A 13,180-nucleotide genomic window follows, 5' to 3' on the forward strand; every position below is an offset into this window, starting at 1 on the left:
AGATACTCAGCTCAAGTAGAAAACCACACAGACCTGGGCTCTTTGTTTTTTCATTTTTTTTTTTAAACAGAGAGGAGTGATAATATGGGGAATTTAAAATACATGAGCCATAATCTGATCAATAATAGAAGAGAGAGGGAATACAGGGCACTTCTGCTCTTCTAATTATGCGATGTCCTAGACATGTCCTCTACACTCACTTTGATAATTATAATAATGGTAATAGGAAGAGCCAACATTTATTGAGTACTTTCTTTTGGCTAAGCCCTTTTCATGGAATATCTCATTTCCCTCCCTCAATTACATTCTGACACATATATTTTATGAAGTAGGTTCAGAAAAGAGAAATAACTAATAGGCTGAGAGTCCAATGCAGCTCATCTGGGGACACTGCAGACCCATCTCAACATCGTCCCAGTTTCCCTGGCTTCCTTCATTGGGCTCTGTCCCACACGGGCAGCTAATTAGGTCACAAGGAGGAAAAGACAAAGGAAAGAAAGAGAGCTGGAAAGGTGCAGAGCTGGGTTCTTTTCTCACAGGGAAGGGGCATGTCCGGTGCCTGCTGGTGAGGGAGGGAGTGGAGCCCACACGAGTGCCAAGCTGCCAACCTTGCCACACCACCGTCCCTACAGCCTAGCCATCTGATCCCGAGCCTCAAAGAGCCACAACAGTCACTGCAGCTTCAGGCAAGGTTAGCACGTGTGGGACTAAATCATGGAGAAATGATTGCACAGGGAATGCGATCAGCAAATGTGGTTAATGAAAAATGGAACCTCTCATTTAAAAAAAAAATGTTTTAAATGGAACCTCTTGTCAACACCACTAAGAGGAATCTCTTGCCAGGATGATGGGCCCAACACTTCAGGGCTGCTGCTGAGACCACCCAACCAGGCAGGCAGTGAGCTCACTGCCTTAGAGTAAGACACGGGCCACCGAGAGAGAGGAGGATTCAGACTCCTTCTTCTGTAAAATGGTACTAAATATAAAAGGCCTCAAACTGAATACGTGTGGAATTCAACCTTACATCTACTGAGGATTTTGTTTCTTTGACAGTCTACCATGTCATGGATTTCTAAATCAGAACTCCCCAAATGATACATATGTAAATGAAGGCAATTTTTTTCTCTTTCATTACAAGCTGAAAAAAGTACAGTGCATAGAAAAACCTAACCAGACTTAAAACTAGGTTAGAGTAGGTCACTGGTTTTAGGCACATGTTTTCATCCTGGAATTCTCTAGTCTGTACCGCAGGTTAGGTCCTTGCCTTCCTCCAGAGTCATCACAGATGGATAGGGATGCTCACCTCCATACTCTATGATCCCCAAACTAATTTCAGGACATCCAGTCATTAAAATGATAGCCAGTTGGTAGACAAAACACTGATAATCCTCAGTTTTGCTTTTAAAACCAAATGTGACAGCTACCAGAAAACGGACTAGCCAACACCAACAAATTGGTTTGCCTCTGCCTGCTTGGTGGCCTAGGGAAATATTGAGGAAGAAATGATATTGCAGTTGCTGACTAAATTGTTTAGATTTTCAGTAGGTCTAAGAAGAATCATCTTGGCCAATGTCATGAAGATGTGATGCCAAAAAAAAAAAAAAAAGATGCATAAAGGTGGAGGGAATTCTGGACTTTCCTGGGGTCCGATATAAATCGTGGAATCTGATACCACCATGAAACATACGGTCACACCTACAGTCGACTTCTAGAACATTCTGGAAGAAATGATTACAGGAAAATTTAACCCAATGGCTGAGGCTTCCTCTCCTCTGTTCAGATACCTATCTGATTGACATCTGGTGTTCCCAGAGCTTCCAGTAATACTCCAAAAAAGAGCACTAAAGATAAATATGAGCTGGCCATTATGCCACCTGTGCCTTCTGGGCACTTTCTGGGCTGCAAGTCTGAGTTCAACACTTTGGAGGGTGTGTCCATATTGGAGTGACAAGTCTTAGTCTGTGGCATGTGATAATTCTTGCTGGCACTGCTCATTCTGAGGAAAGATTCTCTCATTAAAGAGGGAAACTTTAGTTGTCAAAGTGGCTCTGAGGCAGTCAAAGGACAGATAAAACAGCCAAGATATTTTTAGTCTTTCCTTTCACCACTCTGAAAGAAATCCTTTCAAGTTTGGCAAATATATTACATTACTGGGGATTATAAAAGGGTCACATCTTCCATGTGAAGAAACCAGGACTCTCCAAAGGCTCCAGAATACAATGTCCTCCCAAGAAAAGTGGCACAGTGGAGAATTCTGTTAATGTGCTAGCATCCCTCCTCCCAAGGGGTCACTTCCTTTATACCTGTCCAATAAATCTATGGAAAAGCCAGCGTTATTCCAGCAACTTCATATTCTAACCACAATTTGACACCTGCCTCAAAGAAATTATACGCTGATTTTTTTATAAACATATTCGTAAAATGTTACTGCTAAACGTCATCAGTCAGCTAACGTCCATCAACGTCTAACAAATATTGAAGTTTCTGTTTCCAAATTAACACTGCATTTACACTTAATAGCTGCTGCCCTAATTTAGGGACCATTAGGGACACCAAAATTACTTGATTGGCTTGCTAAAATTATCTCATCATTTCTTTCCCATTGAATTCCCACCGCTGTCAATTCTACTTTTATTTAAAGTTTTGAGGGTCCCTATGAAAGAAAGCTAAATAAGGATATTATAAGGATTATGAGAGTGTCAACAGAAGTTCAGCTTAGTAATATAGTGGCTGAAGAGGGTAACCAAATCACAGATGTGTACCTAAGGTGATAATGCCAGGTCTGGATCATGGGACAGGCCTGTCAAGGTCAATAAAGAGAACAGTGACATTTTTTTGATCATTTCTCATCTTAATCACGAACACGGCTGAGGTCATGCAGCACACTGGGAGGCTGGTGAGTTCTAGCCTGCACCAATGCTCTCAGGTCCATCTTTTCCCACCAAGCTCTTCCTCCTCTCAACAATGGCTCTGATGCCAAGGGTGTGTATAGCCTGTTTTCCACCCTTTGCTATTCCATTCCAATTCATAATTTAGGTTGTCTGCCTATTAAAATCTGAGAGCTGAAAGAAGAACAGTCATCCTCAAGGGCTCAAACAGTGTCTCTACGGCAGGTGGACTGGGGCAGAAGTCCACATGATGCAAGTGTTGAGGAACCACACAAGTTTTCATTATAAGGGTGTGAGAGGTGAAACTGATTTCCTCCAAGCCTGTTAACCTTGACTGTTTAATTATCCTTATAAATCAATCCCAGGACTCAGACAAGGAGAGCTGTAAATACATTCAGCCTCCTACCTGAGGTCTCTGCATTATACGATCCATCAGTCCACATACTACCACATAACTCTCAACTGAGGAATGCCAAAGTGTTAGCTGCCACGCCCTGACCCCTCAGCCTGGTGCCAAACAAAAACACCCAGTGAGGAGGTGCAAGGAACTCTGCAGCTTTGGAAGATCCCTGCTTTGCCTTGCCAAAGCTGAAGTGGTTTGACACAAGGGTCCTCACACCATGCAGTCCAGGGCCAACCAGGAGAGGACAATGATGTCAAAGGCCTCTGAGCCCCCTGTCATTCGCCCCTAGCAGACAGCACTAGATTAAAGAAAATGATGCTGCAATTTTTAAAGCATTGCCATGGAGCGGAAATTTGTGCCAGGAAATAGAGCGTATTTTGCTCTTATATTACAAAAGTGTCTGCTCTCAAATCCAAAAGGAGAGTCCCTCACCTGACACTTTGCCAGGACAGGATTTAAGAGTACCAGAAGGCTGATCACTTCCACACGTAGCCCGGTCTGAGTCCTGCAACATTCTCTCCCCAACTCTCCATCGACAGTAGCAACATTGAAAGGAAGAACCAACCCTTACAGCTTATTCTAGGCCCTCCAGTGTCCAGCAACATGTTGCACATAGACAGGACCCCAGAAGAGCTCACGGCATAAATGCACTAGGACTCTGTGTAGCTTCCACCTTGTGAACCCTTGTGTACAAGCTTTTTAAGAGCCAGCTGAGTTTAAGTTTCCCCTTAGGAGAATTGCGTGAGGCCCTCCAGTGTCACATAGTAAGTGCTTCCTGGCACTTCACATATGCTTCACATGTGCCAGGAGCTGCTCAGCTTTCTGCACGTTATTCACTTCTTACATCAACCCTATGTAACAAGTTATATGTTATCCCCTTTTTACAGATGAAGAAACTAAGACACAGAGGAACTAAGTAACATGCCAAAAACTATGGAGCTGTGACTGAAATCTAGGATCTCTGGCTCCAGAGACCTGACCTTAACCATTGCACATGAGTGCACACGCACGCACACACACAGAGGCCTGCCCTCCTACACTTTCCAGTACATCGGCAGCATTAGAACCGTCAATACTGAATATAAGTATCTTAACTGTTGCTTACTTGACTTTGCAATGCATCTGATTCAGAAATTTAGAGATGGCAGGACTTTTCTAGAAGGGAGGAGTCAAAACCATGACATGAAACTCTACTCTTTCCTCTTCTTTCTGGAGAAACCCTACCTTCAAGAGTCCATTATCACTCAGCACCTCTTCAGCCCGCAGGACAAAGGGTGGATTCACAAGGTAATGTGAGAACACCCAGATTAAAGACACCAAGTGAACAACCCCCTGCCCCGATCAAAAAAAAAAGAAGATTCCTGAGCCCCAGGTTAGACATGTTGATTAAGCATTTGAAAGGGAGCATATGGAGAAACCCACCCCTAATTTAACCAGGATCTCTAACATTTGAGAACCACTCTGGCATTGAAGCTGTGCATGTTTCTTTTTGGAACATGATCCATATTTTTCACTGAGCCCTTCCTTGATGCCACTGGCACAGGGTGGCAAGTGAGGGTGGCATTTGCTGAGGGGGGCTCTGGTGGTACAAGACTGGGGAGAGATGTCAGAAACATTCTCTGGGTCTCCTTCTGCAGATATTACCTACCTTGCAGGCATGTGGCTACCAGGTCCCCATTTAGATGACTACACTTATGGTTATGGCTGAGAGCCCAGTGGCATGGAACACAAAGGCTTGCTAACCAATAAAACTCTGCCTCTGATTGCTCATGGAGGCCATTCATTTGCAGCTAATTCAAGAGCACTACTCAACTGCTCTCATATTCATATACTTCTCAGAGTTTAAGAATAGTACACGGGAGGTTTGAAGTGAGCCAGAGCACTTGGATACTACAAGCCTAGATTTCCTGTATCAGCTCTCTGCTCACAAGGTCCAAGTAATGACAGAGCTGCTTAAGCCCATTATTCAGACTCACCAGTTTTGCACTGGTGAGCAAACGGCAGACCAGACCAAGGTCTACATCTCCCAAAGCTCTACCATCTTTTTTTTTTTACACCTACCACTGTTACTTGACCCAGCTATGAGCTGCTGGCATGCTTGGCTGACTTTTCTCCTTTCTTTTATCTCACCTGGTGGCTTTGTGAAAGGAGAAGTTTTCCCTAGGTGTAATTTGTCTCAAAAATTATCTTTGTGAGACAAATAGGAAATGTCACACACACAACAACAAAAAAAGAAAAAGAAAAAAAGAGAAAAAGAAAGAAAGAAAAGAAAAAAAAAGAAAACCATTAACATGATTTGATCTTAGCTGACCTTTATCAAATTTTGACCATTTAAAAAGAAGACTTGAAGCCCAGAAGAAAAAGAGGAAAGGAGCATTAATACCTAACCTCACCTTTCCTCCCTAGGGCTCAGATCGAGTGGGGACTGAACCCAGGCTCATCTTACACGGCACCACAAGAGCCTTATCAGAGTTTTTTCTTATGTTTGTAGTAGATACAGTAATTTTTACAGTCTCATCTTCTGCCAGACAATAAGAACCTGAAGGAGGTAACAAAGAGAAGATTAAATTCCTCAAACCGTGTCTTCTGGGGAATACCAAGGCCAGCTCAGGTTCAGCTGTGTGTAGCTTCCTGTGTCAGGCACCTCACATGGGTGAGAAGGAGCAGTGTCCCTGTGTCCTCCTCCAGGTTGTCACCAGAAGACATAGAGCCTAACGATAAAGGACTGGGGAAAACTGGCCATTAATCCCTGAAGAGCTGGGTCTCTCCCCATGGTCCCTATCTTTTTCTGATATTTCTGGGACCCTGCTGGGGCACACAAGATCTGACATCCCTTTCCCTTTGCGCAGCCTACCCCACTTCCCACCGTTCAGTCAGGCTCCACCTTCCCTCGACTCTCACCACTACCCCAGCTAGGACACACTGACAAGAAACAATGCAGTGACTATTGAAGGATGACTCCTGGGTACACGAGCATCCTGGCTGGGAAACGGGGCTTCAAGATTCCAACACAGTCAGCTAAAATGGCGAAAAATTCAAACCAGCTATTTGATATATAAATCAAAATAAGATATGGTTTAGTTCAGTTTTCTTACTGAATTTATGTGAGATGTTTTATTTGTCCTTAGATTTAGCCTGTGCATTCCAAATTTAAAACATCTATGTATGATCAAAACTAAGCTACAGTCCTATTTTGTAAATAATGAACATTACAAACGAGTGCCATTTACAAAATGTCTGTAGGCCACTAGAATTAGTGCCATATGATATTTGACAATGCAAATGAATTGAAATAAGTTTTTTCCAGCATAGTAGGGATTCCCAATGTCTAGACTTGAGATGCCAAGTTTTTTTTAATTAAAAATAGCATTTTTTAATTTCAATACATAGGTTCTATAGCATTAGAATCATAATAAATCACGTTACAGTCATAACCAGAACAATTAAAGTGGATGATTACCATGCTGAAGCATATTAAAAGAACATTATCAAGCCATCTGATTTATAAATGTTATGTCAAACATAGTCATAATTAGGGAAATTTTACCTGCAAAAACCCCTGTAATTGATCTTCTACTGAACCAATACTCTATCTCCTGGGTGACATTTCACTCTAGGACTCCTGAATGACTCAGAATGTGAACATCAATTAACCAGGCACTGGCTACAGATGAACATCTGCTCTGGAGAGGGAAGCGAGCTTCAGAAAAGGTTCCTCTCTTTGCTCTTGTCTGACTGGTGTACAGGGTGAGGAGTAAGTTTCGGTGCTTAGGTGCAAGTGATGGCAGGGACCTACAAGGGACCCACACGAGTTCATCAACAGGGGTCAGGAGACTCACTGTGTAGCCTGCAGGTTAGTTCTAAAAGACTTAAGTAGCCTTTGGATGGCACACCAGGGCTAGAGAAGATGTGGCCAACACTTGCTCCCTAACAGGGCATCTCCTGGATCATCTCAGGCTCACATGGAACAAGCGCACAAGTTAATGATGCACTAGAGCCACAAGGGAAACCTCAGTAAGTTTTACAGCAGCATCACAGAGGCTATGATCGATACACAAGCTGTAATAAAAATATAATTTTTTAAAGTACAGGGGGTGAAGCTTTGCACATTGGCAGTATCATAGCCAATGAGGTTTACCCAAGGAGCGATTATTGCTAATTAAAGTACAGGGGGTGAGGGGAGTCCTATATGTCTGGAAATAGACCTGTGAGTTAAAAAATGAAATCAAAAGGGAAACTGTAACATATTTATAACTGAATATCAATGAAGATACTACCTGTCCAAATTTCTTGGAATACAGCTAAAGCAGTACCTAGTGGGAAATGTATCGTTTAAACAAATTTACCAAGTTATAAGCAACACTGAAAACAAAACATCAAAAAACAAAACTCAGGAAAATGGAAAAAAGAGCAAAGGGAGCATATCCAGTGTGTAATTTTTTTAATTCTGAACTCTACTGAGATAGGTTATTTTCCTCCAGATTTGAATGGCATAAAATGTGTATCCATGTGGTTGCGAGATGCTGTGTAGATTATAAGATGATGATACATCAGTGTCTTCTACTCCTGCTCTGTACCACTCCCACTAAATCTCTTAAATAGAAAAAAATGGAAGTCAACAGAAAATGTATTTGGTTCAGCAGCATCTCACATAAAAGCACAAGAGAAAATGTGGTCTGGGTTCAGTTAGCGGCTTCTGTCCAAGATAATGGATTCTCTGGCTAAACTTTTGGCAAAAGCATTTTAAAAAGAGCCTGCACCCACCTACAGCTGCCAGTTTAATATGTCTTGTACATATTTTGTTTCCAGCTAGGAAGAACCCTGAGGAGCCCTTTCATGAAATTTGTAGCCCATGCAGTTTCTTTTACAATCTTTTTGGGACTGTTAGTTGTGAATGCATCAGACCGCTTTGAAGGCGTTAAAACCCTGCCCAACGAAACCTTCACAGACTACCCGAAACAGATCTTCAGAGTGAAAACCACACAATTCTCCTGGACAGAAATGCTCATCATGAAGTGGGTCTTAGGTAAGCAGTCACTCTGTCCTATATTCTCTCCTCCACTAATGATAATAGGACATTATTAAACTCTGACTTCTGAACCTCTTCCTCTCCTCTTGAGTGCCCTCTGGCAGGCAAAATGGCAAGCAGATGACCAATACGGAAGCCAAAGTCAGCTTCTGTATATGCTGGTGTAGAAGACGCACAAACCTTTAATATAAATCCCAATTTCGGAAGAAGATGTTTGGAGGAAATGTGCTACATACTTTTCAATACACACGTATTGAAAGTGACTGTAAAGTAGACTTGCATGGGAAAATGTATTTGGACCGTTTAAGTGTAGTCTATAAGAAGCCTCAGGAAGTCAAGTTTTGTTTCTAGTAAAGAGTATAAAACTTCAAAGCTTAAATGATATTTTTTATCACTGACTACTAATATAGAATAGAATCTTGATGATAAATATAAATCTAAAAAGTTAGGGGAGTAACATTTTCTCACTGTTTGTGTTAATGAACATCAGGACCCTGTGCAATTCCTCCCTGCGGTGATATTTTGTGCTGCCAAGGTCTACCACTAGAATTGCCAAAGAAAGTGTTCCCAATTTCCCCAATGACTAGCTAAGACCATCTCTCTTTTGCCTACTTCATAAGAACTATAAATCAATAAGATAAACTAAAATGGTAAAAGCTACACCTGTATAGGCAAAATGTGACAGAGGTTTTTCTAACACTGAAATTTGCAAAATTGATTAAAAAAAAAAACATTAGACATGGAGAAAAAAACGATTAACTGTAAAAGCTATAATCAGTGACACTGTACATAACTAAAATCTAATCAATAAATTATAATATTTGTATCAAAAATATGAATTTGATCAGAATTTTTGAGCAAAACAAAACTGAAGACAGAACTGCCAAATTTCATCTCTGTAGTATCACGATGTGTTCAATTAATTAAACCACCCTAATGGTATGCACCCCAGATTTTGCTTTTGTCACAAAATTTCAGTATTCGTGTAATTTTCACTGTGTTTACATTAACAAACATGAGTAAAACTGTACACAGGGTCAAAGTGTGTATGCCATCAATCAACAAAATCACAAAAAACTAAGTACTTGAACACAGCCCAACACATGACCTGCTGCAATTAAATGACATAGCCTAAGCGAGCCACAACAGTCAAACCACATGAGAACATCCTACAGATGGCCAAGGTGAGAGCAATGGGGATATGGACTCTGGGCTGGGTCTCTAAATAGGAAGAGGGAGATAAAGGTTTGATCCAAAGGACAGGGGCAGGAAAGCATACCGTGCTTACCAGAGGCTTTCCATCAACCAGCAAGTCTATGACCAAAGGCTCATTTAGTGGAGTCACCGGTACTAAAGCTGTAGAGAGACATTAAAGCCTGCTGCAGTGAGTTCTGGGGTCTAACTTTCACAGTTCAAGGCCTATCCCAATTCTCCCTAGTATACCCCCATGGATAAACTCAACACTTTAACACTGCAGTGGACTGAACGTCTGTATCCCCCCCCAAAATCCATATGTGAAACCCCTAACCCCAATGTGATGGTATCAGGGAGTGGAGCCTTGGAAAGGGATTAGGTCATTAGGACAAAATGTTTATGAATGGCCTCAGTGCCCTTGTTAAAGGGTCCCCGAAGGTACCATGTGAGGGTACAACAAGCAGTCTGCAACCCAGAAGAGGGCTCTCACCAGAACCCAAATATGCCTGGCAATCTAATTTTGGACTTCCAACCTCCAGAACTGTGAGAAATAAATTTCTGTTTATAAGCTACCCAGCCTGTGACTTTGTTACAGCAGTCCAAATTGACTAAGACAGAGATTCCATTTTTTTAATGTAATTTATTGTCAAGTTAGTTAACATACAGTATATATACAGTGTGCTCTTGACTTTGGGAGTAGATTCCCATGATTCATCACTTACATACAACACCTAGTGTACATCCCAACAAGTGCACCCCTCGATGCCCATCACCTTCCCGCTCCCCCACCTCCCCATCAACCCTCAGTTTGTTCTCTGTATTTAAGAGTCTCTTATGGTTTGCCTCCCTCTCTGTTTGAAACTATTTTTCCCCTTCCCCTATGGTCTTCTGTTAAGTTTCTCAAATTCCATGTTATGAGTGAAAACATATGGTATCTTTCTCTGACTGACTTATTTCACTTAACATAATACCCTCCAATTCCATCCATGTTATTGCAAATGACAAGATTTCATTCTTTCTCATTGCAAAGTAGTATTCCATTGTATATATAAACTACATCTTTATCCATTCATCAGTTGATGGACATCTGGGCTCTTTCCATAATTTGGCTATTGTTAATAGTGCTGCTATAAACACTGGGGTACATGTGACCCTATGAATCAGCACTCCTGCATCCTTTGGATAAACTCCTAGTAGTGCTATTGCTGGGTCATAGGATAATTCTATTTTTAACTTTTTGTGGAACCTCCACACTGTTTTCCAGAGTGGCTGTACCAGTTTGCACTCCCACCAACAGTGCAAGAGAGTTCCCATTTCTTCACATCCTCACCAACATCTGTTGTTTCCCAAGTTGTTAATTTTAGCCTCTCTGATTGGTGTGAGGTGGTATCTCAGTGTAGTTTTGATTTGTACTTCCCTGATGATGAGTGATGTTAAGCATGTTTTCATGTGTCTATTGGCCATCTGAATGTCTCTGGAAAAGCGTAAGACACAGAACAAAACAAAACAAAACAAAACAAACAAACAAACCGTAACTCACATGTTGGGTTTATGGATAAAACTTAAAGAGTATTTATGGCACCAATCACTCACCCACCACCTTTCCCACTGGCCTCCAGGGAGAAGACTGTGGTGAGTGTGACCTAACTTGCTCTTAAGTGGATAGGTAGAGCTACCATATGTTACTGAAGTATGACTTCCTCCTGATTCCCCATATTTCTCTTCCTGGATATCAGAGCACTGTCCCAATAAGAGGCATGTATCTCTAGCTAGAAAGGACCCAAATTCTATAGCCTAGTCCCAGTTTCCACCCATCAAAGCAGAGCTGAGTTTTTAAGACTGTTACATGAAAAGTACTGGGGAGGAGTGGACTTGTTGACCTATTACCTATTATATTTCAGGTAGAAGATTCTAACCACTTTGTCTTATTTAATTTTTGTCAAACTTTGTATTATGAATAATTTCAAGAATATATAAAAATCAAGACAAGAGTATAATAAAACCCATGGACCAATCTCTCATGTTCAACAACTAGGAAGTCATGGCTAATCTTTGTTTCATCTATGCCTTCACTAGCTCCCTTCCCCCAATGCTGTAGTATTTTGAAGCAAATCTCAAGTACATATCATCTACAAACATTTTTGTGTGTATCACTAAAAGATAAGTTCTCTTTTTTCAATCTTTTTTTCTCTCTTCAAGTTCACTGATACTTTTTCCTCGTTGTCTGTGATTCTAATCCCCAACTGGTGAATGTTTCCTTTCAGCTATTATATTTTCCAGTGCTTGAAATTCTCTTTGGCTCTCTTTTTATCTTTCATTTCCTTCTTCATGACGTTTACATTTTCCTTTAAGTCCTTGAACATAGTGGGCATACTTATAGTAACTGTTATAAAATCCTTAACTCCTAATTCTATAATTTCTGTAATTTCTGGGTTAACTTCTATTACCTAATATTTCTCCTGACATAAATCCCATCTTCCTGCATCTTGGTGGGTTAGTAATTTCTGATTGAATGATGGGCACTTGATATGTTATGTTGTTGATCATCTAGATTTTGTTGTCTTCCTTGAAAGAGTGTTTGGCTTTATTCTGACAGGCTATTAAAATTACTTACAGATGAGTTTGGTGCTTTTCAGGCTTTCTTACAGTGAATCTGGAGAAAATTAACCATAAGGATTGTTTCTCCTTATACTATAGAGACACACATCTGGAGTCTCTACTAAATGCCCTGGATAATCAACAAGGAACCTCAACTCTGGAAGGTTGGAGCTCAAACATCTCTCCATTGTGGGTGAGCTCTGGAAACTATTCAGCTTGCAGCTCTCTGGCTGTTAGTGGAGTTTTATTCTTGGCATTCATAACTTAGTATTGAAATGTTCAAAAAGACCCCTATGTAATTTTCTGGACTTGGTGGTTTTGTTTTTTGGTTTGCGTAGTATCCTTCTCTCTGGGACTCTGCCACACAATGTCTAATTACCTCTACCTTCCTGAACTCTAGACTCTGCCTCTTCAACTCAGTAGGACTGCCTACCATGCTTCTGGGATCCCTCTCCATGCACTGCAGACTGGAATGTGCCACCATAAAGAAAGATATGGTGATCAAATGGCTTTCTGTGCTGGTTTCCCTTTACTGAAAGACCACTGTCCTATGCTATCTCCAATGTTTGAGGATAGTTTCTTTTTTTCTTTATCTCTTCTCTCTTTTCTAGTTTACTAATCCCATCATGTCTGGTAATAGAAATCAGAATTCTTTTTTCTAAAACAGAACCACAAACATAAAAAAAGTTTCATAATGATTTTTTTTTTTGTATCTTTAAATACCTAGTCAGTACTCAAATTTCTCTGATAGAGGAGACAAACTGAATAATGACCTGAGTAGCTTGCTCCTCTCTTCCTTCTGCTCTGTTCATATTTTACCTTCTCAGAGTAGCTGAGCAGATATAACAGCATGTCCTCTCATCTTACTACTCTGAGAAGATGAAATTTTAACAGAGACCTGAAGGTAAGCTTTGCAGACATCTAGGAGGAAAGCATTCCAGACAGAGGGATCAGTATGTGTTGAAGGCTCGGATTCAAGGGAACTGCAAAGGAACCAATGTGGCTGAAGCTTAGTGAATGAGGAAAGAACAGAGATGAAGTCAGAGGGATAGGCAGAGTCAGATCACA

General features: G+C 41.0%; 1 protein-coding gene across 1 annotated transcript in view; it reads left to right on the plus strand.

Annotated features, from left to right (window-relative positions):
* TRPC7 (transient receptor potential cation channel subfamily C member 7) overlaps positions 1–13,180 on the plus strand; it is a 140,136-nt gene that overhangs the window by 81,773 nt on the left and 45,183 nt on the right. The window contains exon 5 of the mRNA XM_058735948.1: positions 8,101–8,317. Within this exon, the coding sequence (XP_058591931.1) occupies positions 8,101–8,317 (217 nt within the window). The remainder of the gene's footprint in view (positions 1–8,100; positions 8,318–13,180) is intronic.

Source organism: Neofelis nebulosa, chromosome 1 (assembly GCF_028018385.1).
Source record: "Neofelis nebulosa isolate mNeoNeb1 chromosome 1, mNeoNeb1.pri, whole genome shotgun sequence".
NCBI classification, from domain to species: Eukaryota; Metazoa; Chordata; class Mammalia; order Carnivora; family Felidae; genus Neofelis; species Neofelis nebulosa.